The sequence below is a fragment of the Dama dama genome, chromosome 4, assembly GCF_033118175.1.
Source record: "Dama dama isolate Ldn47 chromosome 4, ASM3311817v1, whole genome shotgun sequence".
NCBI lineage: Eukaryota > Metazoa > Chordata > Mammalia > Artiodactyla > Cervidae > Dama > Dama dama.
Genome location: NC_083684.1, coordinates 54,544,878 through 54,572,581, shown reverse-complemented (window position 1 = coordinate 54,572,581; position 27,704 = coordinate 54,544,878). Strand labels below are relative to the sequence as shown.

At 58.4% G+C, this 27,704-nt stretch overlaps 2 protein-coding genes across 3 annotated transcripts in view; both read right to left on the bottom strand.

Moving 5' to 3' along the window:
• ZNF780A (zinc finger protein 780A) overlaps nucleotides 1–27,704 on the bottom strand; it is a 428,674-nt gene that overhangs the window by 14,622 nt on the left and 386,348 nt on the right. The gene's annotated exons all lie outside the window — the stretch shown is intronic.
• Nucleotides 1,173–27,704, bottom strand: LTBP4 (latent transforming growth factor beta binding protein 4). 2 transcript variants are annotated; one of them, XM_061139327.1, is made up of 33 exons: nucleotides 27,556–27,704; nucleotides 25,692–25,750; nucleotides 25,395–25,533; nucleotides 24,782–24,891; nucleotides 19,723–19,914; nucleotides 19,320–19,567; nucleotides 19,141–19,243; nucleotides 18,712–18,786; nucleotides 18,494–18,616; nucleotides 17,802–17,966; nucleotides 16,468–16,617; nucleotides 16,235–16,342; nucleotides 15,539–15,670; nucleotides 15,328–15,453; nucleotides 14,430–14,555; nucleotides 13,690–13,932; nucleotides 12,881–13,006; nucleotides 12,673–12,792; nucleotides 11,694–11,822; nucleotides 11,348–11,473; nucleotides 10,933–11,055; nucleotides 10,586–10,717; nucleotides 9,298–9,429; nucleotides 9,093–9,218; nucleotides 7,743–7,889; nucleotides 6,699–6,965; nucleotides 6,319–6,390; nucleotides 5,927–6,055; nucleotides 5,569–5,715; nucleotides 4,466–4,618; nucleotides 3,126–3,506; nucleotides 2,593–2,745; nucleotides 1,173–1,583 (listed from the first exon to the last, which is right to left on the bottom strand). In XM_061139327.1, exons 1-33 carry the CDS (start codon nucleotides 27,702–27,704, stop codon nucleotides 1,429–1,431), a joined length of 4,866 nt encoding a protein of 1,621 aa, XP_060995310.1. In that variant the 3' UTR covers nucleotides 1,173–1,428. The 2 variants fall into 2 exon arrangements, with proteins under 2 accessions (XP_060995310.1, XP_060995311.1); XM_061139328.1 differs by lacking the exons at nucleotides 24,782–24,891; nucleotides 25,395–25,533; nucleotides 25,692–25,750; nucleotides 27,556–27,704 and adding an exon at nucleotides 23,298–23,561.

Sequence of the window (27,704 nt, the reverse complement as noted above, 5' to 3'; positions counted from 1 at the left end):
CTCGAACTAACAGGTGAGGGTGAAAAATGGGTGAAGAATGACTCAGGTACAATCTTTTTTTCTTTTGAATCTATATTTATTTTGATTGTGCTGGGCCTTCGTTGCTTCGTGGGCTTTCTCTAGTTGTGGTGCATTTGTGCACGGGGTTCTCATTAGGGTGCTTCTCTTGGTGTGAAGCGTGGACTCTAGGATGTGTGGAGGCTTCAGTAGTTGCAGCTCCCAGGCTCTAGAGCACGGGCTCAGTCGTTGTGGCCCAGGGCTTTTGTTGCTCTGTGGCATGTGGGATCTTCCTGGACCAGGGACTGAACCTGTGTCTCCTGCACTGGCAGGGGAATTATTCACTGTACCACCAGGGAAGTCCAGATACACCTTTCGTTGTTGTTTTTTTTTTTTTTTCAGTGTCAAAGAGCTCCCCCACTCCCAACTGTCCCCAATCCACTGAGCTTACTCCCATTCAGACCGTTTTTTGTTCTTTCAGAGAGGAGAACTTTGGATTCCACATGTCCAGGAAGCAGGCAGGGACCAACGGGGAGGGGGTGTCTATGCTAGGCTCTTTACCACCACACACAGAGTTCATCCCGGCTTCCACATGTCCTTGCACAGGCCACCCACCAAGAGTGCCACTCCCTGCCTACCACAACCAAATTCCAGCTGGAGGCCTGGGTCTGGACGTCCCCCTCCAGAGACTCCTGCTCCCACCTCCTCCCCCATGGCCCACTTGCTCCAGAGAAGCTTGAAACTTCTTTGGGAAGTAGAGGAAATCTGGGTTCCCTCTAGCTGAGTAAAGAGGGACCCCTTTGATCAGGGGTTAGGCTACCCTATCCCACCCCTTCTTGAGGCCTAAGCCAGGGGGAAGTTGAGGCTATGGACAGGATTATCGGGAAGGGCAGGAGTGTTAAAAATCCAGAGGTATGACCTCGAGATTAGAGAGAGAATGAAACAAAGAGGGAAACAGAAAAACACAGAAACAGACACAGAGAATTAGGCAAAGAAGCAGAAAGACAAGAGCCCGAAGGCAGAGACAAAGAAACAGACACAGGAGAAAAGCAGGGACCAAAGGAGGCAGAGATAGAGCAAGCGACAGAGGCGCAGGAAAGGGGAGAGGATGTAATTTAGTGGCTCAAAGAACAAACTGGAGCCAAACTTTGAGAAACATCAGGCAGACAGAGGCGGAAGGTACAAAATAGGTGTTTTTTAATTGAACATTTTTATAAAAAGGAGCAGGAATGTGAAGGGGACCGTGGGCTAAGCCTGGGCCCGTGGCGTCGGTAGGAAGGCTGCTCCTTCTGTCCATCTGTCCCACCGACCCGCCTCTCCGCCGGGTCGGCATCCCTGTGCGCATGCGCGCAAGCGGGCGGGTGGCAGGGTTGCGCAGCAGGGACCCCGCGTGCGCAAGCGCGGAGTTTGCGGCCCGGGGCTGCTGGGGACTCAGGCCCGGGGTCTGGCGGGCGTGCAGTGATGCGGCTCGTGGGAGGGTGCGAATCCTGGGCGGCAGATACAGCGGAACGAGCCATCGGTGTTGACGCAGCGCGCGTTGACACAGCGCGGGGCGGCCGCCTGGGCCTCATCACATTCGTTGATGTCTGGGGAGAGGGGATACCAGGAGTGCTATTCAGGGCTGGGGACCCAGGAGCCCGCCTCGCTGGCCCCTGAGGGTTGTGATGCTGAATCTCCTGTTGGAGTGGAGACTGTTGGCTGTGTGAGTCTGGACAGGTGACTTAACCTCTCTGCGCTTCAGCTGTGTGTTCTGTGAGATGGGTATGGCAGCGCCCAGGACACTGGGGTTTTGTTAGGAAATCAACACTGATGATGATATCAACAACCACAAATGCTTGTTGTGCCAGACACTGTTTTGAGCATATTACCTGTATTAACTATCCCTCCTAATAACCCTATGAGGTAGGTACTGGGCAAACTGAGGCTCAGCATGGGGAAGCCTCTCGCCCCGTGTCACACAAAAAGCCCAGGAAATTCTCAGACCAGCTCGAAAAGACTCTCGAGTGCCCAGCCCCCTGCTGTTTCTTAGCTCTTTGGGAAAGTCAGTTCCCTTCGCTGAGCTTTGGTTTACACTGTCATTGCAAATCTATGTTCTCGGCTCTGTGAAATGGCTTATGTAAGATAAGCTCATTTTTCAGATGAGAAAAACTGAGCAAGGGACAGTGACCTGTCTGGGATCACATATCACGCTGCTGGACAGAGCCTGAGGTCTATCCAACTGCCCAGAGTCCTGGCTTGTAACCACTCAGCTTTCCTGCTGTCTAAACTAGGCAGACATAATTCATATTCCCATTTTACAGATGGGAAGACTGAAGGTTCTTCAAAGAAGTCAAGCAAATTGCTCAAAGTAGCCCTGGGAGTCCTTAGCAATTACGCCTGCAGGATTCTATTCTCTCCATCCAGCTTCAAGCCCAGCCCTGGTCCTGTGGTCACAGCCTGGCTTTCCTCCCAACCTGATCTTCAGGCATGCCCCATCCCTGTTCCCTTGCTTAGCCGTTTGGCCGGTCTTCCTGACGACCCTGATTACCCACCGCTAGTAAAGGTTTTCCACCCTATCTCCAAACCCTCGATGCTGGCCCTGGCCCACTCCCTCACCAACGCAGGACATGCGGGTCATGTCCAGGCGGTAGCCGTCGAAGCAGTCGCAGGTGAAGCCCTCGGGGACGCGCACGCAGCGGCCGTGGGCGCAGCCATCCAGGATCCCGCACTCCTCTGCCTCCAGGCCCTCGTAGAGCCCAGCCTGGGCGCCTGCGGAGAGTGTGGGGATTCGGGGGTTCAGGTGGGGCCCTGCCCCTGATTCCCGGGGTCCCCTTCTAAACTGTTCATCCCGCTCCAGGACTGTGGGCGGCGCTGTGGGGCTGGGATGTTTACGTTGCTCTGTTCTCTCTAGCTTTTCCCTCTGTCCTCATCGTTTTCTCGGTTCATCTACTGAGACGGCTCTGTTCCTCTTCATCTCTGCCCTCTGTCGCTCTCTCCAACAATATCTCTGTTTCCCTGTCTCTCTGAGCCTGTGTCTGCCCCGACTTCTCTTTGTTTCTATCTCTGTCTCTCCCCGGCCCTCCCTCCTTCCCTTCTCCTATTGCCATCTCTGTACACTTGGCGCTCATCACTCGGGCCTCAGTACTCACCAGCATAGCTTCCACCTTCAGGCGACTCCTCGGGCTCTGGGAAGGAGCCACGGGTGTCACGGGACCGGTAGCGCCAGCGGGTGCCCGGGCCGGATGGAGCAGGAGCCTCGGATTCACCGTAGGGGCCACCATCGTCCTCAAAGTCCGGCATGTCGAAGGGTGGCGTCCCATAAGGGGCCTCCCGTCGGGCGAAGGGCCCAGGTGGCGGTGGGTAGGGGTCATAGGGTAGGACGGGTGGTGGGTACAACTCAGGCCCATAGGGAAGGCCCTGGTAAGGTGGACCTAGGTCTGGGCCATACTCGTAGGGGAGTCCAAAGCCACCTGGCCCCGGGGGTCCATATGCAGGGGGGCGCAGCACGTTGCACAGGGCCTCAAAGTCATCTGCAAATAGGAGCCAAGCCTAACAATCAGCTCGGGCTTCCCCGGCACCGGCTATTTATGTTTCCCCTCAGGGAAGAGGAGCCTGGAGGAGAGGGTGGGAGGGGCTTGGGCTGAGACATTAGATGGGTGTCAAAGGAGCGGGTTGGGGTTGCAGGGTTGGGATCAGAGGTTCTGGAGCCAGGACCGAAGGTCTGAGGACTGAGACTGGGATTCCAAGGCACTGAGGTCAGGAGTACTGAGGACTACAGCTAGAAGTCAGGATCCAAGTGATGGAATTTGGGGACCCCATGAGATCTGGGGCTAGGGGCCTATGAAGGTGGGATGGAGGTGTTTTAGGACTGGTAAGTATCAGGGACCTGAGGGGTCAGGATGCATGGGAGTGGATCTGAGCCATGGGACCTGGAAGTCAGAGGACCAAGGACCTGGGGCTGGCACTGGTTTCCCAAGGGCTGAGAAATGGGGGACTCTGGGCTTTTAAGAGACAAGGCAAGCGGGATCTCTGTTGCTGTGGGCTGGCCTCTTAGGCACTTGGATGTAAATATCCAAGCCAGTGGAACTTGGAGGTTTGTGAGCTATGACCAGAGTCTGGGGGCCAGGATGGCAGGATCTGAGCAACTGGCATTTGAGTTCTAAAGGTCCAGGCTTTGGGGAAGAGTTCTCATGGGTTGTCTTGGGGTTCCAGAGAGGGTTGAGGGTCTGAGAGCCCAGACCTCAGGGTCCTATGGGACTAGAACTATGACACCTGCTGAGTCAGGCCTTGGGTTTTCTGTGGTTGAGGCTTGGAGGTCTTTGGGTTGTGACCTGGGGCCTAAGAAACCAAGATTTAGGAATGGGCTGGGACATAGGGGTCTGAGGGGCTGAGTTTGGGGGTGTCTTGGAGTCTGACACTGGGAGTCTGGGACTGGATTTGGAGCCTGAGGGGCAGAGTCTCTACGTGCAGCCCAGGCCGGTGGCAGTACCTGAGTCCTGCGCCGGGCAGAGGGCACAGTCCATGCCCCAGGCTTCGCCATAGAGGCAGCAGCATTCTGTGTAGGTGGCCTGGCGGTCCAGCCGAGGGCGACTGCACACGAGGTCAGCCCCCACTTCCTGCCAGCACACTCCCAGATTGTCATCTGAGGGCAGAGACAGCATGCATCAAGGCAGGAAGAAGACACTCAAGTCTTCCCAAGTTGCTCAATCTCCTTCAGCCCAGCCAGCCCCTCCCTATCATTCAGTCCTTCTCATCGGCTGTGATGTGGCTTCCAGAAGTCCTCTGAAGTAGCTCCAGGTGAGTACAGGGCTTGGCCTGGCATGGAGTCATCAAACAGGAGGGAGATAGGGTCTGGAGAGGAGGAATCTATCCAAGCCTGGCCTCTGGGAGGCTCTGTGACCCCAGGGCAGTTGCTTTTCCTCTCTGAGCATTGTTGTTTGAATGACGTCTTAGATAGAGTGTGGGAGGATGTTGCAGGAAGAGGAAGCAAAAGAAGAGAGTTTGGGTCAATGGGCAAAAAGAGAGAAAGGACCCAAAGAAATAAAGACAAACACATCAAAAGAGATTCAATGAAATACAGGAAAGCAAAGGTTCAGAGAGAAAGACCTAAAAGCGAAGACAGATGCAGAGAGGGTCAGAAATTTAGAGAAAAGCCTAAAGACAGAAACTCAGAGAGAGGTGCAAAGAGACAGAGACACACAGGGAAATAACAGAAAGCATGCTTTTAGCACTTAGTGAGACCAGGTCCTCCTCCTGTTCTTGAAAACAGAATTCTTTAGAACCACCCTCTTAAGGTAGGGGCTACTGCCAATCTACTCAATGTGCTCGGGGTCCAAGAGCAAACGTGCTTGTGTACACGGGACCAGCAAGTGGCAGGGAGGTTCCTCTGAAACCTTCGTCTTTAACCACGCCAGCTGGCCTCTAGTTCTGAGAGGCAAATGCCAAGACCAGAGGCTAAATGGGGCGTTAAGGGGCGTGACCGAGCCACGCGCGAGGGGCGTGGCCAGGGTGTAGGCCTGAGGCTGAGCGGAGGCTAAGAGGGGCGGGACTGGGGCGTGGTAATTGACGGGGCGGGGCGCGGGAATACTTTACCGAGGCTCTGGCTCTCGTTGGAGACGCAGCGGCGCCGCGAGCCGTCCAGCACAAGTGGGGGTTCGCACGTGCAGTGATAAGAGCCGATAGTGTTGACGCAGCGGCCGCCCTCACAAGCTGGCTCCTCGTCCGCGCACTCGTCATTATCTAGGGAGGCATGGAGGGAGTGATTAGGAAGTAGCCTCCTCCCCTTTGCCCTTTCCCCAGTGCATTGACAATCTGATAAATGGAGTCTAGACTTCAGGAACGACTTCCTGCTGGTGGTGGTCACATTCCAGAGAGGCGCTGGCGTGACCAAGGGTTGGAAAGAGTCCCAGGCGAGGGTGGGGGTGATGGTGGAGGTGGGGGGGGCTCTTACCGATGCACTCCAGTCGCTGGGCGTGATAGTAGTAGCCATTGCTGCAATAACACGAGTAGCCTGGGGCTGTGTTCACGCACACGCCACTCTTGCACACCTGATCTCGGAAGAGCTGGCACTCGTCCACGTCTGCGGGAAAGATGATCAGAGGCACGCGCCTCACCAGAGATGGGGGAGGGCCAGGTGGTGGGATGGGCTGGATCGGGGGAGGGGAGTGTGTGGCTGCAGGGCAGGATCAGGAAAGAGAAGGAGGAAGAGATGGTGACAAAGACCCAGAGACAGAGAGAAGATAGGGGTGGGAAGGGGAAAGACAGGAGACAGGAGAGAGAGAGATGAAGAAAACAGACATGGTGAGACAGAGCTGGGCTGGAGACAGGGCGGGTGAGCCTTACCTCTCCTGAGGCTCAGATCTCCACTGGGCGCCAGGTAGCCCCGGCCATGGGGGCACAATGACTGGTACTCAGCTGCACACAGAGACAGGGCTGAGCCCCCACACCCTGGCCCTGGCCCCTGCCTTGGGCCTGCTTGTGCCCACTTGCCTCAGTGCTCACTCTTGCCCCATGCCTGCCCTTCACCGCCCAAGACTTCAGCCCCTGCGCCTATTTGTATCCACCTCTCAGCCTGATGCCCACCTGGCTGGCAAGTCACCCTTGCCCATGCGATACCAGCACCTCTGCCCCCCTGTCCAAGTGTGTCCCCTTGTCCCCGTCCCATGTCCATCTATTTCTACCCAAACCCTCAGCCCTGCGTGCACCCCGAGGCCCATGCCCACCTGTCTCGGGGCTCGGGCACTGCTGGATGCGGCAGCCGTTGCCCCAGCCCTCACCCACAGTGCAGCAGCACTCCTGCCACGTCACGTTCCGAGCCAGGATGTTGTCACAGGCATCTGGAGCCGCCGTGTCAAAGTAGCACTCCCTGCGCCCGCTGCTCACAGGGCCCGGCCTAGGTGGGCTGGGCCGGCGAGGCGGGGGCGGGGGTGGGGGCCTGGCCGGCAGACTGGGGCTGGCAGGTGCATGGGGCTGTGCGCCTGGGAACGTACCTGGGGAGACAAGGGGCTTTAGCCCATTAAGGACGGGGAAACTGAGGCCCCCGTGTGGCAGAACCTGGCTCCACACCCCTCACCATCGGCCATGGTCTCTTCCATTCTTGCCTCCTCTCATTTCTTTACCTCTTACCTCCCTACCTCCCTCTCCCAAGCATCTGGCCCCTCATCCCACCTGCAGTTCAGGTAGGAGAAGAGGGCATTTCCCTGGCCTCCTAGAGGCCTCCCTGAGGCCTCCTAATCAACACATCCCAAACCGGCCTGGGAATCTTCATACTCAAACCCAGACCTAGGCCTAGACGCTGCTCCCCGACCTAGGCAGCCCCACAACCTGTCCACGTGGAGCTGCTAGAGCCCCTCTCTCACCTGCCCTCTCCTCCCCACCTACCGCATGGCCCTTGCCTCCATCACAGTCCTGATTTCTCTAGATGATTACTGTCAGGCTATATTGCTATCTGTCCCCACTGGATTGTGAGCTCCTTGGAGACAGGGTGGTCTTTTCTGGTCACTATTGTGTTCTCAGTGCCCAGAAAAGGGCCTAAACACAGTGAACATTTGTTGAATGGAGGAATCTGGTCAAGTCAGAACCATGATCTACTTCTCCTGACACTGAGTCCCACACCTAGGTTAACTCCTGTGTTTTGCAGATTTTTTCTTGTTTAAAACAACAGCATCTAACTGATGGCAGCTGTCCACATCAGGAATGGTTAGAGCTCAGGACTTTTCTGCAGGGCCAACAGCCATCAGTTAAGTAGACTTTGATCTCAGTCTCACCAGCAGAGGTCCGAGAGGGAACACAGCGCCCAGTCATAGGGTCAAACTCCTCAGGGCTGTTGGGGCAGACACAGAGGAAGGAGCCTTCCACATTCTCACACAGGGCAGCTCCACACACGCCCTGTAGTGTCTCACATTCATTCACATCTGTGAGCAGGAGACAACAGGGAAGAGGGAGTCAAGGGTGGTAAAATTCTGGAATTCCATAAAAGTCTGAGCTTTCAAGTATTTTAATGGCTCAGATCCCATCCTCTACTTATGTTCCAGTGACAAACCCTGATTTCCCCCACGGGAGCCCTCTGCTCCTCCATTTTTCAACCCATGTGTTTTGAGCAGGTCAAGCAGCTTGATGCATTTCTCTGGTTCAGACACAGGCAGTGACCCGGCTGGGCCAATCAAAGCCAGTCCTGGGACTTGTTCTAGAAATACACAGAGCCTCCCTCTGTAGCTAGGGATGGCAAGCTGAGGATGTCGGCCAGAGGTGCGAGGGCCCCTTTCATTATTATGAAAAGAGAATCTGCCTGAAGATAAATGCAATAGAGGATAGCAGAGCTGGGAGACAGCAAGCCTCATTAATTCCTATATTCACATATCCCCGAAGTTCAAATACTTCCCTGAACTTCACAGTTTTGATTCCCTTTAAAGAAATGAAGCCTGATGTGTTCATATTTGTCAAAACTAAGAGAATGTATAATTAAGACTCATGCATTGCACTGTATGTAAGTTGAACCTCAAAAATATCTGTGAACACATATTGATCTCTGGTTAATGACATGCATTATGCACGAAACATTTGGGGGAGGGATATAGTGATGCCTGCAATTTAATTTTAAATCTCTCCAAAAAATTAAGTGGATGAGATGGAGAGACATGTGAGGAAGCAAGTATAATGATAACAGAATGCAGGTCATGGCTGTGCAGAGATTCACTCTACAGGCCTTTTAACTTGCCGTATTGGAAAATTTTCTCATAAAGTGTTGGCAGACTTCCCTGGCATCCAGTGGTTAAGACTCTACCTTCCAATGCGGGGGACAGGGTTTCAATCCCTGGTTGGGGAACTAAGGTCCCATGTGCTGCCAAACATTTTTTTGTAAATGTTGGAGGAAAAAAAATGTTTACCTACACTTAAGGTTACTGCACTTCTACTCCCTTATGCATGAATTTTTAAGCATACCCCAAATAAAATCTGAGTTAATAGGGGCTCCTGACTGACATGAAGATTATCTTATATTCCAAGGTCTAAATTCCATACCCCTAAAGGTTACATGCACTCAGATCTATGGAGAGGAGCAGGGCTTGACCAGCCCCTTCCCCACCCTCTGGCCCCGCCCTCCCCCAGGAGCCCCGTACCCACGCAGTGACGCCCGTCCCGCGCCCCCTCGTAGCCCTGGTCACAGAGGCACTGGAAGGAGCCAGGCAGGTTCTGGCACACGGCGTGGGCCCCACAGAAGGACCGGTTCCGGCATTCGTCCACATCTGCAACCACCAGACAGTCAGGCCGCGGCTGGAACTTCTATCCCCTCCGCATCTCACCCATGGCCCCAGGGACACGCACCCTGGCATCCGCCCCCTGGCGTGGGCTGGTAGCCAGGGTCACAGGCTGGTGTGCAGCGGTAGGAGCCAGGGGTATTCTCACAGCGCTGGGCTCCACAAATCGCTGGGCCGTATTCCTGGCACTCATCTATGTCTGCGAAAGCGTGGGAAGGGCAGAGGGGAAAGAGAGGGGGGTCACAGGCCTGGAGTCACAGGCTCTTGGTGCTGCTTCCAGTTCCTGTGCCTGAGAGGTCTCTGAATCTGGTATTCTACAAGTCTGACCAACAAGCATTGATACCTCTTAAGGCAGGCAAGGCCTCATTACCATTTCTCAAATAGCCTAAACGTGGCCCCACCTCAGGACCTTTGCACTTGCTGTTCCCTTTGTCAGAAACACTCTCCCCTCAGCTATCTGCATGGCTCCCACTCTTGCTTCACTCCACAGTCTAAGTAAAGCCCCCCTAAACCAGCCCCCCCTTATCTAACCTATCCTCTGTGTCCATTTATCCTGCCTTACTTCCCTTCTTAAACTTATATCCATGTATTTATTAGCATGCTAATTGTCACCTCCCTAGAATCCAAGCTCCACGTTGGCAGGGGTTTGTGTCTGTCCTGTTCCTCACTGTATCCTCAGGTGTAGGTGCCCCTAAATCATTTGCTGAATGAATCAGGGTTATTTACATGTTTATTGTCTGTCTCTCCCCCCTAAAACATCAGCTCCATGAGGACAGAGATTTGTTTGTTTGTTTTCTTTTGGCTGTGCTGGGTCTTCATTGTGGTATGTGGGATCTTAAGTTGCAGCATGTGGGATCTAGTTCCCTGACCACAGATCGAACCTGGGCCTCCTGCATTGGGACCACAGAGTCTAACCCACTGGACCACCAGGGAAGTCCCATGGACAGGGATTTACTGTTGGACTTATTGCCTGTTCTGCTGCCAGTGTCCCACACAGTAGGGCTTAATGAATTCTTGTGAAATTAGTGAATGAGGTCCATGAAACTAGGTTTCCATGAATCAGGGGTCTGGCAGCCCAAGAACCCAAGGCAGTCCACAGTCATTTCATCTATTCCACAAAATGTTGACCTGCACACCATCCCCCCCACCCCCAAATCTGTGCTGCTTCTGGAAGCGAGGTTTGGTCTGTTTCCTGATAGAAGTGTCTTCCCTCAGCCTCCTGTCTCCCCACTACAGACAATGTAAGGACACACTAGTAGCTTGTTTGCACCGATGGGGAGAGAGGTAAGTGAAGCCTGGAGCCACTCCTTAGTCATCAAGAAAGCTCTTCGCGGGGGCGGGGGCAGTGGTCTCACCGTCACAGGTACCCTCGGGGCCTGCGTGGTAGCCGGGGTCGCAGTCTCGGACACAGCGGTAGGAGCCCGGGGAATTTTCACAACGCTGGGACCCGCACAAGGCCGGGCCCCGCTCCCGACATTCATCAATATCTGAGGGGGTGGGGGGCAGTCAGATGGGTGAAGCGGCGCAGGGGAAGAGGGGTGGCAAGGAGGGAAAGGAGAGCGGGTGGGGGAGTCAAGGAGGGCAGAGCAGAGTCAGAAGGGGGAGGCGGGAGACGCAGGAAAGGGGAAAGGAGGAAGCAGCAGAGGGGAGGCAGATAGGGAGACAAATAGGGGAGAGGGATCTGGCCGGGGGGGTCTCGCACCGAGACAGGAGGCGAGGTCTGGGCCGGCGCGGTGTCCCGGAGGACAGACGCACTCGAAAGACCCGTCGGTGTTGGTACAGATGCCGCTCTGGCAGAGGTCCTCCTCGCTGCATTCGTCCACGTCTGCGGGACAGTGTCGGCAACCGCAAGCCACTCTCCTTCCCTGCCTGACATTCCAGACCACGCCCCTCCACCGCCTTTTCCCCGCCCCTATGGCTCCGAGACTCTAACGCCTTCCCCCACCTGCCTTAGGCTCCTCCCTTTCCTGCAAGCCCCACCTTCCCAAAGAGCTTGGCTCGAGCCTTTCCATTCACTGCCCAATTTATCCAGACTCCGCCCTTTCCCCCTTTCCTCTCCAACTCCGCCCCTCCCTTTCCCCACCCTTTCCCGGTCCAGGCCCAGCCTGGGTACCGACCGAGGCAAGAGGCTCCGCGGGGTCCGGGCCGGTAGCCGGGGGCACAAGTACAGGCGAAGGAGCCGTCGGTGTTGAGGCATTCACCGTGGGGGAAGCAAAAGTCGCCCTCCAGGCACTCGTTCACGTCTAGGGTACCCAGAGTTGAGACTGGGTCACCAGACCCGCCCCCGGTACCCAAGCCCCGCCTACAAAGCCGCAACTCTGCTCGCAAGGCACGCCCCAGACGGCCAATCTCTAAATTCCACCTATACAGTCCCTGAGTCCAACTCCCACCTCCCCACCAGGCTTTGCCCAGGAAGCCAGGGCCCACCCCAAGGCTGTCCAGTCCTTTCCCCACCCAGCCCACCTGCGCAGGGCCCGGGCCGACCAGCTGGCGCCCGGTAGCCTGGCTCGCAGCTGCAGTGGAAGGAGCCTTCGGTGTTAGTGCAATGTCCATGGGGGCCGCAGGAGGCACCCGAACTGCATTCGTCCACATCTGCGGGAATGGAGACTTCAGAAGAGGTTCTGCTTAGGGACAGATGGATGAGGGTCAGAAAGAAATGATGGGAAGTGTCTTGGGTTGGATGTGAGGTGAAGAGTCAACAGCAGAACTGGGTAAGGGAGACCAGGGCTCCCTAAGCCTGGGGACCATCATCGGGGGATCCTGTGTCTGGGTTTCTGGGAACTCCCTGTGCCAGGATCCCAGGGGCAGGTGAAGGGACTGGGACAGGGGTCAGACATTAGTTAGGGTAAGGGGTCAAGTATTATAAAGCAGGATAATTGGATGCCATTCTGATGAGTCAGGGGTCCGAGTCTCTGGTCAGGGGTTGGGATCCAGGATCATGAACCCAATCAGGTTCCAGAGAAGGGACCCTGAGGAAGGGCAGGGGAAGTGAAAAAGACAGGGTCAAGCATCACAGAGAGTCAGGGGTTATGGTCAGGGTTACAGTTGGTAGTTATGGTTAGATCGGATGTCACAGTCAAGTTTAGGGGTCACAGGTCGAAAACAGGGCCAGAGGACAGGAGCGGCACAACTGCTACCAGGGCTGGGGTCCCAGGGTTATCAGCAGGGTTCATGGCTAAGGTCAAATGTCACAGTCAAGTTGAAGGTCATTGATCACAGAGGCAGAAATCACATTCAGGGCCAAGGGTCGTTGTCCAGATCAGAAACTGCACTCTGATCAGGGGTCAAGTCTAGGTCAAGAATCGCAGTCATGCTCTGGGTGTTGTGGTCCAGGTAAGGGGACTGAGATCGAGGTTAGAAGGCTGCAGGTCAGGTCAGAGGTCACAATCTCAGTCAGGAGTCATGAGGCAGGTCCAAGGTCACACCCAGGACCTGATCTTACCAGTACATCGGCCATGGTGCAGGTAGTGACCAGCAGGACAGGCCCTGCACTGGAAGGATCCCGGTGAGTTCACACACTCCTGCCCAGGACACGCCAGGTGGTTCTCACACTCGTCCACATCTGGGGAGCAGACAAGAGTGCGGCTTTGAAGGAGTGGCCCAATGCCCACCTCATCCATACACATTCCTCCCTCCCTCCCCGGCCTCACCCTCGCACTCGGAGCCGGCAGCATTGGGTTGGAAGCCTGTGGGGCAGACGCACTGGAAGCCACCTTCCGTGTTCTCACATCGGCCATAGGCGCAGGGCGGGGGACTACGGGCACACTCGTCCACATCTGGGGCAGAGGAGGCCAGTGGGGCTGAAGAAGGGGCCTGGACCCCCTATCATCACCACCCACCCCAACATTCCATTCTGGAGGCAGTGTCCTGGATCTTGCTCAGGCTGCCCCCTCCTGCCAGAAGGACCGATCCTTGCATTGCTTCCCCATTAATGGTCTCTCTAACTGCCACGAAGTACCCAGGATACCACCTCTTGCATGATGCCTTCTGTGCCTCAACCCTGTCCCTTCCTCAGAGTTCCCACAAGCACAAGGTGGTGCTGTAACCCGCCGGACTCCTCTTTTCATGGGGTAGCAAGAATACTTGGGACTGGATTGCCATTTCCTTCTCCAGGGGATCTTCCTGACCCCAGGATCTAACCCGTATCTTCTGCATTGTACATGATCTCCTGCATTGCAGATGGATGCTTTACTGCTGAGCCAGGGGGAAGGCCCACAAGCACAAGGGCATCATCCAGAAAAGGGGGGAGGAGTGGAGAGCACCCTCATATTTGGAGAAAGGGGGAAAGACTCTGGAGCCAGACCCTCCCCACCCCCTCATTTTCCCCAGGCCTCTGTCCCTGTCCTCCTCCACTGTGTCTCATCCCTTTGCCTCTCTGCTACCCCCTCCCAAACCTGTCTCTCTCTGGCTCCCACAGCAAAGGGGGGCAGCGGAGTGACTTTAGACCTGGCCCCCTCACCTTGGCAGGGGGCCCCAGGCCCTCGGGAGCGGAAGCCAGCAGGGCAGGCACAGTGAAAAGAGCCCACTGTGTTGTCACAGCGGCCCGGCCCACAGGGTGGTGGCTCCTGGGCACACTCATCCACGTCTTCTTCACATGCCGAGCCTCGGAAGCCAGCGGGGCACACACACCGGAAAGAGCCAGGCAGGTTCTCACAGACCCCTCGGCCACACAGGCCCGGGCTCTGGATACATTCATCTACATCTGCTCAGAACAAGGGACCCAGGTCATACCTCCTTTATGCCCCTCCCCCCCTACTCTATTCTGCCTCCCTGACCTCCATCGCTCTGACCTTTCACCCTGCACCATCCTGCCACCCTGTCCTAATGCCCCTGCTCTCCATCCTCATCACTCTGCCATCCTATCCATCATCCTACCTCCATCTTCTATCCCTCTATTTTTTCAATCCCTATGAAGCTGCTTGTCTGCTTCCTAGAACTCTTTCTAGTCCATATCAGCCGGCCTCCTTAAACTCTGTCCTTCATAACTCTACCCTTTCATCTCCACCCACCTCCCTCTGTTTCTCCAACCTCCATGACTCAGCCTTTCTGTTTTCCATCACTTGGCCTCTTCGTCCCCAACCAAGCTGCCTGTCTGGTTCTCAGAGCCTGGCCTCTGTCTCGATTCAGCCTCCTGGCTCGGTCTCAGCATCCTGCACCGCTGCTGCTCTTCCCTTCCCCCCTACATGCCCAGTCCCTCACCCTGGCAGCTGGCTCCGTGGGGCGCAGCCTGGTACCCCGCGGGGCACACGCACAGGAAGCTGCCAGGCGTGTTCTCGCAGCGCCCACGGTCACACGGTGGCGGCACGCGGTGGCACTCGTCCACGTCTGCGGGCACAAACAGGGTGGCCGGGGCTGGGGCAGACACTCAGCCTCCTCCCCTCCCCCAGACGGCTTGGTGTGTGGGGGGGTGGTGTGGGGACGGCAGGGGCGGAGTCAAGCTGGGGCAGGGGCCAGGCTGAAGCGGGAGCCAGGGGCGGTAGAGGGGCTCGGAGTGCGTCGGTTTAAGGCTGCAGCGGAGCTTCAGCGGGGAGGACAGGACCTGAGTTGGGAACCCAACTTGGGCAGAGGCAGAGAGGGGAATCGTGAGGGGGACAATTTGGGGGAGGGTAAGGACTGGGGAAGGGCGGGAAGGGCAGCTTTGCAGACCCAGAAAAGGGAAGGCAGGAGCGGGGCAAGGGGTGAATTGGGAATGGGGCAATGGTATGACAGGGCGGAAATCAGGAGTCATGGTGAGGAGGTGGATTACAGCAGTTGAGGGTCAGGGGAGGGGCCTTGGAGAGGGAAGGCACTAGTCTGGAACATAGAAGGGGCGGGGCTATATGAGGGCGGGGCCAACGAAAGGGCGGGGCCAGGACCCAGCTCCCTAGAGAGGGCCAGGCTGTAGAAGGCAGGGACCCGCCCCAACCGGAAGGGCGGGCCGGTTGCGAAAGAGGCAGTGATGGGGCCGGAATCGGTCTGGAGATTGGAGACGGGGCCGGGGGCCAGGCCAAGGCAGTAGTTGGGCTGAAGGGACGTGGGAAAGCGTGCGAGGGCGGGGACTGCACCAGAGAGAGAGCTGGAGCGAGACCCCGGCTGGGGTGGGGCCTGGATTTCTCACCCAAACACTCCGTACCCCGCGGGCCGGCTCGGAAGCCCGGCCCGCATACGCAACGGAAGCTGCCTGGCGTGTTTTCGCAGCGCCCGGGAGCACAAGGCGTGGGAACGCGGCGACATTCGTCCACGTCTGAGGGTACAGAAGGGCCTGGTCAGGAGGTGACAGCGTACAGCCTCCCGCCCCGCCTCCATCCTCCCCCCTCAGCCTGGCTCACCGATGCAGTGTGTGCCCTGCGGATTGAGTCGGAAACCGGAGTCGCACACGCAGGTGTAGCCACTGGGCCGGGGGATGCACCGTCCGCGGCCGCAGACCTGGGGATTGCGCTGACACTCGCCTGCAGAGGGACCTGCGGGGTTCCAGTGAGCCAGCGTTCCCCCATGTACGAATCCCGTCCCTTTCATCCCAGTACAATTCCCTCAGATCCTCTACCTAAAACACCCTCTTGGGTGTCCCTCCTCAAACCAGTCTTCTCTCTTGATGCCCTTCTCTATCATGCAATGTCCTCATCAGATCTTCTGCCTGAATCCTCCCATACTGTCCAAAGTCTCCATTTTTTAAATATTTTACTCTCCAGTCCTCTGCCTGAAATATGCTCTTAGTGTCCTCCACGAAAATCACTTATCTGTCTCACATTAACTGAGCACTTACTATCTCCTAGATACTTCACAGACAGGTTGTTTAATCCTCACAGTAATGACAGAGAACTTTCACCCAGGCCTGTCTGACTCCAGCCCCTGATGTAAACACCACCCCACCCAGCAAACCTTGATCTTTTCCCACCCATTTCTTAACTCCTCTGGCTGTCACATCCCTGTTTGTTCTATTCTAGAATCTTCACAGTGAAGCCCCCCTCCCTGGAACTCTTGCCTGTAATACCCCCCATCAATACCCTCACTTTCCTCTACCACACCTGATTCAGGGATCTCAGGACCAGTCCAGGCAGGGATGCTGGGCAGAGGAAGCTCAGGGCCTGGACGGGGCTCAGGCCGAGGTTCTGGGCGATGAGTGGGCAGAAAGCCTGGTAAAGAAGGGGTGTCAGCAGTGGAGACCTGGATTTGGGTGTCCCTGATCATTCCCCCTTTTCTTGGTGAGCCTGAGGCAGCCCCTTGGAGACAACACCCCCTCCTCCAGAAACCAGCTCACCTGAGAGTGGTCGAGAGGTGGAGGGTGGGGCACGGGGTTGGCTGAGGGACACTCGGGGTGGTTCCTGGCCCAGAGGTCTGGTGTTGTAGCGGAGGTCGGAGGCCGAGTAATGGTAGCCAGGGCCGGCTGGGCAGATCTCCCGAAAACCCTCTGGTAACAGGAAAGGGAGAAAGATGGGCAGAGAAAGGGCAAGAGAGTGGGGGGAATGAGACGGAAGGGCGGTGAAGGAGAAAGAGAAGAGGGAGTTGAGGGTCTGGACTTGATCGTGGGGAAGGCTTGGCCTGGGGGTGTGTTAGGGGTTTGGTTTGGATGCTGTGATGGGGTGGTACCCTGGCCAAAGAATGGGACATCTCAGAGGCTAAGGGTGGGGGGACCAAGGATGTTTTTCCCTCTTTGGAATGATGGCAGGGACAGGAGTTGAAGGCGGGGTCTAGTTTGGGGTATACAGGGACAGGGTTGAAGGCCAGGAAACAATCAGGTCCATTGTGGGGTCTGGTTTTATGCAGAAAAAGATTGCCTGGGAGGTGTCTCGGAGAGGGGTATCTTGGGTGGGGCCCAAAACTGAACTTAGATAGGAGTCAGTGTCTCAGGAGCTGGGGACTTGACCAAGCCTCGAGACAAGGTTGGGTAAGCAGTATATCTCAAGGGCTATGAGAGGTTGAGACTGGGGGTGACGCTCCTGGGACACAGCCTAACTTCAAGGTCCTGGGCCACAGGTGTGGGTGTGGCCCAAGATGGGGTGGGGTCCCAGGCGGAGTCCACTCTGATGATAGGTTGTCTCAAAGGCTGGGGGTGTGGCTAAGAGTAGGGTCCAACCTGATTGGAGAGTCTGGGGGCGGAGCCTAGAAGGCATGTTAGCGTCAACTCTGAAGAAAGGCGGGAAAGACTGAAGGCGGGAGGAGAAGGGGACGACAGAGGATGAGATAGTTGGATGGCATCACCGACTCAATGGACATGAGTTTGAGTAAACTCCAGGAGTTGGTGATGGACAGGGAGGCCTGGTGTGCTGCAGTCCATGGGGTCGCAAAGAGTCGGACACGACTGAGCGACTGAACTGAACTGAACTGAAAGAAAGGTGGGCTTCCAAGGTGGCCCAAGTGGTAAAGAATCCACTTTACCAGTGAAGGAGATGCAAGAGACGCGGGCTCATCCATGGGTCGGGAAGAGCCCCTGGAGTAGGAAATGGCAATCCACTCCAGCATTCTTGCCTGGGAAATTCCACGGACAGGGAAGCCTGGAGGGCTACAATCCAAGGGGATGCAAAGAGTCGAACAGAGAGCACGCAAGCAAAAAAAAAAAAAAAAGCCAGAGAAAGGTAGTTAGGAGGCACTTACCTGAGCCGAAGGGTGGGCAGAGCTGGCAACCCCGGCCCCAGGCTTTGCCTACACGGCTGCAGCAGCAGATCTGTTTGGTGATGTTGCGTAGAATGGGCAGAGAGCAGCCGCCGTCTCGAAGCACGCGGAAGCACGGCCCCTTAGCCTCTGAGATCACGTGTTGGGCTGGGGAGGCCGGGGAGGAAATTCTTCAGGGAAGGGTTAGCAGTGTAGTGGACTAGGGGATCTGGAAGGTAGGGGAATGGTCCCAAGGAGGGCTCGGTGGGTGTGAAGGGCATCTGGGAAATCTCTGAGAGAGTCTGAAGAAGAGCTGGGGCAGGGGGCCTGGAGGTCTGAGAAGGGTTCTGGGCTTGGGGAGAGTCTGAGGGGGTGAAAAGGGGTCTGGGAAGGATCTCAGCATCTGAAGTATCGCGAGAGATGAGGAAATATCGGGGCTTGAGAGGAGCTGATGAAAGTCTGGAGATCTGAGTTCAAAAGGTTTGAGGGGTTCTTAGAGGAGCCGAAGAGGCTCCAGAGAGTCGTCAGAGATGTGCGGAAGGGGAGGTACCAGTGACTGGGAGGGTGGGGGGTGGGGCGGGACCAGGGAATCTGGGAGGATCTGGGAGGGTGTGGTCTAAGGGAATTAGACCCAGGGATGCTCAGCCATGAGGATAGGGTGGACACGGGACCAGCCTCAGACCCCGGCGGCTCACAGATGCAGCTGCTGCGGGACGAGTCAAGCAGAAAGCCGTCGGGGCAAACGCAAGTGTACCCGCCATGCGTGTTCGCACACTGTCCGTGCTGGCAGCGCCCCGCAGTCGCGCACTCATCCACATCTACGAGGAAGGGGGTGACCCCCGAGGCATCAGGGCCAGCTCCCCGCCAGCCCCTTCTCTGGACCCGAGCTCTTCCCACCCCTGCCCCAGCTCACCTTCGCAGGACCCATTAACCCTTTCAAAACCAGCTGGACACGGCCCATCTGGGGCGCCCCCCTGGCGGGTGTTACCTGTGGAGAGAGGAGAAGGGTGGGCAAGGGGCGGCAGGAGCGAGAATGGAGTGGGCGGGGGCGAAAATGGGGTGGCAGTAACTAAAAGGTGTTGAGTGTGGTTTGAGCGCAAGGTCAGCCTTAGGTTGGCGAATGGCGTGAAGGTCGGGTAAGAACAGCGTAGCTAGCCAAAGTCAGAAAGTGGAATGGATGGTCCCAGCTGGTATGGGTGGGTCTAGACTGGAAACGATCCCCACAATGGGATAGGCGTGGCTAGAATTCGTGTAAGGGTACATCTACGGGCAGAGTACAGGGAGCGGCAGGGTTCTCAGGCCTCCCCAGCTCCGAGCACCTTGGGGACATCCTGGGGCTTACCCAGGAGCTCCGAGCACGACTGACAGTCGTGAACGCCCCAGGCCAAGCCGGCCCCTCGGCAGCACACCTCCTGCGTCCGGAGCCCGGGCAGCGGGGACGCACACTGTGGGGAAGTGTAGGGTGAGCGCGCCCCCGCGCGGTGGCACGCTCCGGGCCCCTCCCCACCGGCCTCTTCTCACTTCGCCTCCGCGCAGCTCCCGAAAGCAGTAACCGAAGCCCGAAGCGTCCGAGTAGCCGTCCTCGCGCGGCGCGCTCTGTGCCAACACTGTGTAGGGCGCTGCCGCCTCCGATCGTGCCGCCGCCTCCGCTCGCGCCACTGCCTCGGCGTCCGCCTCCTCCCAAGGGCCGGACACACGCTCCACCTGGTGCACCACCACCGACGCCTCCTGCGGGTGCTCCACGTGGACGCTCACCATAGACGCCACGCCTGCAGAGAGGCACCGCGGGGGCAAAGCACGAGTAGGAATGCGGGGAAAGGGCGCGGTGGAGAAGGGTACTCAGGAGAAGGAAGGACACACGGGAGTCAGAGGGACGACGAGGTGGTGGAGGGTACGGAGGGAACTCCGGCCGCACGCTCCTCACCATGTTCATCATCGCGGTGGTTGGCCAGCGGCATGGTGTACACAGACCGGGTGAAGCCTGGCATGGCCGGGGCCGGGGGTCGGGCGCCCGATGAATGCAATTGGCAGAACTTGCCAGCGAAGTCCGGGGGACAGAGGCAGCGATCAGGCTTCACGCACACTCCTCCATTGTGACAGATCAAGGGACACAGGACTGGGGAGAGAGCGAGGACACTCAGGGTCGGCAACCCTCCTTGCATCCTCCCTTGGAACAAGAGCACCCTCACTTAGCTCAGCCGCTAACGTTATAACTACAACCCCTCAGTAGCTCAACCCGTAACGTTATAACTACAGCCTCAAAGGTATCACTCAGTTCTAAGTCATTCAGCCTTGAGCCGTCTTGTGTCATCTCCCCGCTAACCCTGGCCACTGGCATTGGCTGGGTCCAGCCCCTGGAGGTGTAGCTCCGCCCCCTGAGTCCACTCGCCACGCCCCCAAGCTCCTCCTTCACTTTCATATCGCCCCGCCCTCCCTCTCAAGTCCCACTTTCCGGCGGAGTCCGAGGCTTACTAGCCCCGCCCAGATAGCGTTGGCCCCGCCTATAGGCTCAGTCACGCCCGCTCTAACTCGTGCCTTCGCGTTTAGTCCTGCCCATATTTTGCTGGTCCAGCCCCGTCAGACCCAGCGCTTGTCACTTCCATTGACTAAACCTACACTTCAGTCACTCCTTGGCACCATCCCGTGCTCGCAACTCTGTCTTCTTACCGTTCTAGGCACGTTCGCACCCCTTGAGGCCGGTTCAAGCTCCGCCCACAGGCTGTGCGTTTATCCCCGCCCCCCGCTTCTATGCGCCCCGCCCACATCGCGTTCTTCTACCCTAGGGATTGCAAACCCCTCCCATCGAAGCGTCTAACCTGCTGCGTTTAGCCCCACCCACCTTCCCTTCCTCACGTTAGTTTGCCCTGGCTCGCTCGCCCGCGCTCCTCTCATCCCACCTCCCGGCTATCTGCGCGTCCTAGCCCCACATCCCCGCGCTTTGTCTCCGCCCACCTCCCCTCTGGCTCCGGCTCCCGGGTTCCAGCTCTGACTTCCCGCCTCCGGTAGCCCCGGGGCGGGGCCAGCGGGAACGCGCCTGCTCTCCCCTGTGCGCGTCCTCGCTGGGCCTCGGGCCACCTTGGGGCGGGGCGCTGCCAGCTGTGCGGCGGGGTAAACAAAGAGAGGGGTGCGGCGGGGGCAGGGCGGCGGCTCCTCGTTCTGGACCCTTGGGGGAGCCCCGGGCCCGCTGAGCCAAAGAAGGCCGGACACATCCTGCGAGGGCACCCCCTCCCTTTCTCCCCTGGGGCTGCCGAGAACAGCTGGAGACAGCTGTGCGGAGGGGAGGATGGGGCAGGCGGCCGGGGCCGTCCAGAAAGGCGTGTGTGGGATTCTGAGCCACACACTGGAGACAGGAAAACATAGAGGGAGCCCCCTCAACTTATACGGGTACGGAGACTGGACTCCTGGGAGGAGATCAGTTAGAAGGCAGCCCTCCGCTGTTTGAAGACCTCAGGAGGTTTCTGGAACAGAAACAGAGCCGATCCCAGAGGAAACGGAGGCAGAAGGAACCTCTTTAGTCCTTTTGGGGAGAGTTACCTACTAAGGGAACTCTAGTGACTTCGAAGGAACGGCCAATTTGAGGGTGCTGAGAGCAAGGTGGAGATGGAGTAGTGGGATTCTTGGGAGTCCCCGGCCTCAGCTGTCTGGGAAAGTTCTAAGATATTGTGGAATACCCCCTTCCCTCTCAGCTAAGGGATAAGGTACCCACGTCTTTAGATTAATGGCTGGTGGAGGGGAGCACCGTATCTGGAGTCCTCTTGGGAGAATCAGCTGATCAAGACCACCTTTGGGTTTCTCTGAAAATAGAGGGATCAGAAGTTTCTGGGGGAGGGTGTCAGCTGGGAGAGAAGGACTTGGATACCCAGCAATCGGGGATCTCTGACGGGATTCAGTTGGAAATAGAAGAAAATGGGAAACTTTTTCAGGAAGGGAATTCGGCTAGAGTTATCACTGTACAGCCTTTGTAATCTGGGGTTTCCCCTGGAAGTGGGGAGGAGTAGCTGAGGGACAAAACTAGATTTCTCTGGTGAGGGGTGCAGTTTGGGGCGATTACATCAGAAGAGTGGGCGGGAACTTCACTGAAGGGGCTGGTCTCTGGAGTCTGTTGATAGCAGTGCGGAGGGGCATGGGGACTGAGGGCAGAGGATTCTTAGCTCCCCTAGTTAGGGGGCTCAGGCCAGGACTCTAGGGTGCTCTAAGAGGGGTCCTTAACTAAGTGGCAGGCTTAGGAGAGGCTTAACTAGGAATCAAGATTCCAAAATAGGAAGAGTCTCTGTTGGGGGGCAGCTGTCGCGGGAGGGGGCATTTCCGAGCCATCAAAGACACTGCTTTGTCTTCTCTTGTCCTGAATGTAGGCCCCCCGGCCCAGCTCCCTGAGGGCAGGGCGGGCCGCTAGATGGGCACAGGCAACTCCATGTCCCACACCCCTGGAGGGGTGAGGAGCTGAGGACATCGAGGTCCTCCCGAGGTCAGCCCTCCCCCCATCCCTCGCAGTCCCCTCCTTGCGCCTCCAGGGGCTTGGCACCCGCCTGGGCACGGCGCCTGGCACAGGCCCGTTGAGGCTGGGCCGGGAGGGAGTGAGGGAAAGAAGGAGGAAGGGGTGGAGAGAGGGAGTGGCAGCGGGCGGGGGCTCCTGCGAGAGATGAGCTCACGCCGGCCAGGGCTGGGTTGGCCGGGGGCCAGGCTGGGCGAGTTCTCGGCGCCAGGGGCCCCCACTCCCCACTCCAGAGGGCCTCCGGGACTGGGGGCAGGTAGGCCCAGCCCCTGAGAGCCCACCCACCACCACGCCCTGGAGCCAACAGGTGGCCCACCACCCCTACCTCACCTGACTCCCCCCGCCCCCGCCAGGGCTCTCCATCTCTAGAGGAGCCTGGTGCGCAGACCCTCCTGTCCCCTCTGCCCCCAGGGGGCGCCTTTCCCCCCCAGACCGCCTATTGGATTGCTCGTCCACGTGCGACCCTTGCAACTCCGGGTCTGGCAGAGACCCTCCTATGAACACCTTTCCTCTCAGCTCTCAGGATCGACTTTCCACACCCCAATCCCCCTCCTCACAGGCACTCCCATCCTAGACTTTCCCAATGCCTCCCACCCAAAGAAGCAGAAACGGGAAACCGCTTCTCAAGGCCCTGGAACTCTCCCTTGGACTCTGGGGACCCCTGCTCACAGTCACAGGATTCAAACCCCTTTCCCCCAAGCTCCAGAGCCCCTCAATTCTGAGATTCCCCACTTTGACTCAAAGGCAGGAAAGTCAGCCCCGGTCGCCTCACATGGGACACCACAGGTCCCTGAGAACCTTCACTGCTTGCAGAATCAGGACTCTCAGGATCCAACCCCAAAAGTCAGGAATTTGAGGTTCTCTTCCTTAAATAAGCCGGGGATCCCCCAGCACTCTGGCACAAGGAATCTGGGATCCCTCTTCCTGGGGACTGTCTCCCTCATCCCCAGGGATCCTCCTCCTCCCCCCGGGGAACCCCTCCCTCGGGACCACCACCCCGCACTCACAGGCGCGGAAGCCGGGTCCCCCCGGGGCCGCCCCTCCGGGCGCGCCGCTGTCCACGCTGGTGGTGTTGCGGGGCGCGCAGGTCGGGGTGCAGCGGGGGCCGGTGGGCCCATGGACGCAGCTCAGGCCGCACACGGCCGGGGTGAAGCGCACGCGGAGGCGCTCTCGGGGTCGACCTAGCCCGGGCTGCGGCCGGAGCAGCGCCAGCAGCACCAATAGCGACACCCAGAGCAGCCGCGCGCCGCCCGCCATGGCTGCAGCGCCGCGCTCCGCCGCGCCGCCGCCCCAGCCCGCCCGAGGGGCCCGGCCGCGCCCGCCCGCCCGCGGGGGAGGGCGGCCGCGCCCCCGCTCAGGCCCCCCCTCCCCACCACTCCCTCCCCGGCGGCCGCGCGGGGGCGCGTGGGGCTGGGCGCGCAGCCAGAGGCGCGCAGGCTGGGCGCTAGACTCGGAGCGGGGAGGGGGGCGCCCCCTCTGCTCCCGCCCCGCACCAACAAGTGAATGGGGCCCGCAGGGGAGCGACGGGGAAGGGAACAGGTGGGGGCGGGCCGGTCCCCCCCACACCCCACCCCAGACCAGGCTGAGTCCTTAAGGAGGAAAGAGGAGTGGGGGCCGCATTTGGGGAGAAGACTAAAGGCTGTCTCCGCCTCAGTCACAGAGACAGGGGCTTCATCTGGGTAGGCGATTGTCATGGCACATCTGGGCAGCCAGGTGGCACATCTTGGGGGGGAGGAGAAGGGTCGGTGCACCTGGGCACACGAAGGGACTGGGGGTCTGCCTGGTGGGCAGGACGCTGGAGGGGCCCACTTGAGGATGCAGTCACATCTGACCGGGACCCTCACACCTGGGAGGAGAAGTCAGAATGGATTAGGGGAAACGGTGGAGGGAGATGGTGGGCGGGGGTCCTCACATCTGGCGGAAGGCCCACATCTGGAAGACTTTAGGGAGGAGGGGACACATCTGGGCCGAAGGCCACAGCAGGAGGGAGACTTTTGAGGGTAGCGGAGACTAGGGGGTGTGCTAGCCCAGGGGCTGAGAGCTGGAGCAGGAGGAGGGCGGGAGGAGGGTCGAAAGAGCAGTGGGAGGCCTTTGGCCCCTAGCCGCCCCGCAATTTGGGGCATTCGGTGACCTGGCAGGCGCCAACCCGCACAATCGCTTTTGTTGTCTGGGCTAGTTCGGGCGCTCTCGGCCGGGACAGAGCCCCCCTCTTCGGCCGCGGGGAGCCCGGACGCTTGGCTTCCTGGCCCCACCCCCGCGGGTCAGCGCCTCTGGCCCGCGTCTGGTCCTGTCCCGGACTCACCTCTCGCAGCCGGACGCTGGGGTCCCTAGAGGAGGCTGAGTCCTGGGGAGGGGTGCTGAGCTACAGTGGGGGGCGGCTAGGCGGCGGCTGCACCGTGGGAACCAGACGGCTTTATCTGGCCCGGAACCCCCCCCCATCCCCCCTCACCGCCCCCCCCCAACCCGGCGGAGGAAGGGCGGATGTTCTTACCCCGGGACTGGCCGGCAGGGGCGCGCTGTGGGGGCCTCCTTCTCAGCAATGCCCGGGCCCCCGGCCCGCGGGGCCGCCGTCGCCTCAGCAGGGCTCGGGCCTCCTGCAGCCTGGGTGGGAGGGGGCAGAGAAGGAGTTGTCACCGCGGTTAGGCTGACCCCCTCCCCCCAGCTCCCGCAGCTGGAAGGGACCTCCTACATCAGGAGGTCTTCCACTGGAGGCTCTGCATCCCCCTTCCATCTCTTTCTGGGGATCAGGCCTGGAACATTCTTTAGAGGCTAGGAAGAACAAAGTCAGTGGGATAAACCGGGATGAGGGAGGGAGAGAGAGAGAAGACAGAGGAAAGAGGCAGGTAACTATGAGAGAAAGAGACAGACGCAAAGAACCAATAGAGAGAGACAGATGCAAGGAACCAATAAGGACACGGAGACAGAGACAGAGAGAGAGAAACGGAAGGCCTAGAGACAGCAATAGGCAAGAAAAGGAGAAATAGAAACAGAGACGTAAGTTGGTAGAAAGAGAGAGCAAGGAAAAGGAGACCCAGGGAGCAGAGGGATATGTGCTGGAAATGGCGGGGTTGGGAGCATCTAGCAGGAGAGGGTCACACACTCACGTCAGTGGCTGCCAGTTAAGGGACACCTGTCTCTTCCTCACGCTGGGGCTGGGGCTCGGCAGCTCTGGGGGCCCTGGAGCCAGGCACCGCTGAGGGCCTGCACACTTTTCGGGCCGGCAGCTCCGGATCCTGCAGGAGGCTTCAGAGACAGCCAGGGACTAAGTGGAAAAGGAGGCAACCGAGTTCTTCTTTCATCCAGCTCTCCAGCTGGGGTGAGGGATGAGGAAGGGACCCCCCTAGCTCCTCTGCTTCTACCATCTTTCCCCTCCAACCTATACCCCGCCTACAAGAACCCACCTCTAAAGCAGCGGCTCCTTCTGGGCGATCGGCTAGGGCAGCAGCGACAAGAAAGAACACTGTAAATAGAGGGATGGAAGTCACTCAGCCCCTAGCACTATAGAACTCCCCAAAGGACAGTGGTGAGGGATAGGGGAGGGGAAGCCAAGATAAGACTGGAGGGTGCTTGGGGTTGTTATGTGACCAATTTGAGGCACGTCCCTCGATGCCTCAGTTTCCCCATCTGTACAATGGGAGGCAAATTGGTTTAGATAAAGGTCACAGCAACCTCACGTTTATTTTTCTTCTGAAGTGTTTGTGGGTAAGGAATTATTGGAAAAGACATTTTAAAGTCTTTTTTAAAAATTATTTTTTTAAAAAAAAAGAGACTCAGAGAAGATTTCTAAGCGCACTTCCAAGCCGGCTCTGGGAATCTAGAACCCCGCCCTCCCCGCACGTCCCTGTCCTGGACTCGGCCGTCATCCCGCAGTTTGCCGGCAGATGGCGCCACGTCCACAGGCCTCAACGGCTGGGGAGGGAAGTCCTCTTTTGACTGTGGGTCCGGCGGGGTGCAGAGGTGGACAGGGATACAGGAGCCACAGCCCAGCACTGAGAATCCCGAAGTCTGAGTTCTAGCCCGTTCCTGCCCTTCAACGCTCTGTATCCTGGAGCCAGAGTCTCCTGGTCCCTGGGCCTCAGTTTCCCGCCTGACCACGAGGAAGGAGTCGTTCTTCGGAGGAATCTCCGCGCCGGGAGGGTCTCCGATTCTGGCCGGCGGAGTCCTCAGCTTGGGCGCAAGTGCGTCGCAACCCAGGGGCCCCCCAGACAAATCCATTATTCCCAGGCTAAGGGGGACGAGGGCCGTGGGCGCGCGCGCAGGGCAGGAGAGAGGAGGAGCGGGGGATGCTGCGAAGGGGACGTCGGCCGTATGGACTCTTTTTAGACGGGTGGGGCCGGGTAGAGAAGGGGGCGGCCCGGGTGGGAGCCTCCCTGACCCCCGATCCTGCCGTCATTCCCTCCCGCCTTTTCTCCGGGTTAACCCCTTCCCAGCCCCGCCCCCGGCGCGGCTCGGGTTACTAAACGTATTCGCAGAGACCGAGGCGGGAGCGGAGCCCGGGGCCTTTGTAACGGAGCGCTGGGCCGCAGGGCGGGGGGTGGGTGTACTGGGCAGACTGTTTCCTCCGATCTCGTCACCCGTAGACAGGAAGAGTGGCTATAACTCCAAATCTATACGAAATTCTGGATCTCTTGCCGCGAAATCAAGCCCGAAATCAAGTACCTCATTCAAGCCCGGAATCCTCTAATTCTAGGCAACTAAAGCATCCTTAACCCTCATGAAATCTGAGCACCCCCCACCACCACACCTCCGCACAATTTCCCACAAGCCCCTCCGCCATCAACACCAAACTCCAAGTCTTATAGGAAAAGGTCTCTATTAATTAATTCAAGCATTCCCAAACCCCAGAAAACCAAGACGTCTCAACTCCTGCTTAAAGCGCCAAGATAACCTCCCATACTCTTCCTCCTTAAGCATCCCAGAAACCTGGGGACCCCATCCCAGCTCGGCCCCACCCATCTATCATCCTAGGAGAACCCAAAGCCCCATCCCCATACAAACTGGGACCCTGCTCCAAATAAACTCTACAATTCCCTGAAGCCACATCCGTCTCTACCGCACCGGAGGGAGTCCCTCCGCTCAGAACCTCAATACACCTCGGATTCTAACCCCTACAAAATAGAGGGCCCTAATAAATCCAAGAACTCTGGTTCTTCATCCCTATCACGAAGCAGTGGGTACATGTTCCCCTAAATCCGAAAGTCCTGGTCTTCCTGGACTTATTGGGTGGAGGGGGCACAAGGACGAAGGGGCCGCAGCGGGGCTTACCCGGCCGGACGGCCCGGGATCGCCGCGACCTCGACGGCCTGGCTGGGGCTGGGGCCGGCGGCGGAGGCGGCGGTGGCGGCGGCTGCAAGGAGCGGCAGCAGCAGCACCAGCAGGAGGGGGTGGCGGCCGCTGGGGCCAGGCAGCCGCAT

Coding starts and splice junctions, on each gene's coding strand:
- LTBP4 (XM_061139327.1), bottom strand. CDS start 27,704: ATGCGGCTGCCTGGCCCCAGCGGCCGCCACCCCCTCCTGCTGGTGCTG. Junction 9,430..10,585: donor CCCCGAGGGTACCTGTGACG/GTGAGACCACTG, acceptor ACGCTTTCGCAG/ACATAGATGAGTGCCAGGAA. Junction 3,507..4,465: donor CTGCCCGGCGCAGGACTCAG/GTACTGCCACCG, acceptor TCCTATTTGCAG/ATGACTTTGAGGCCCTGTGC.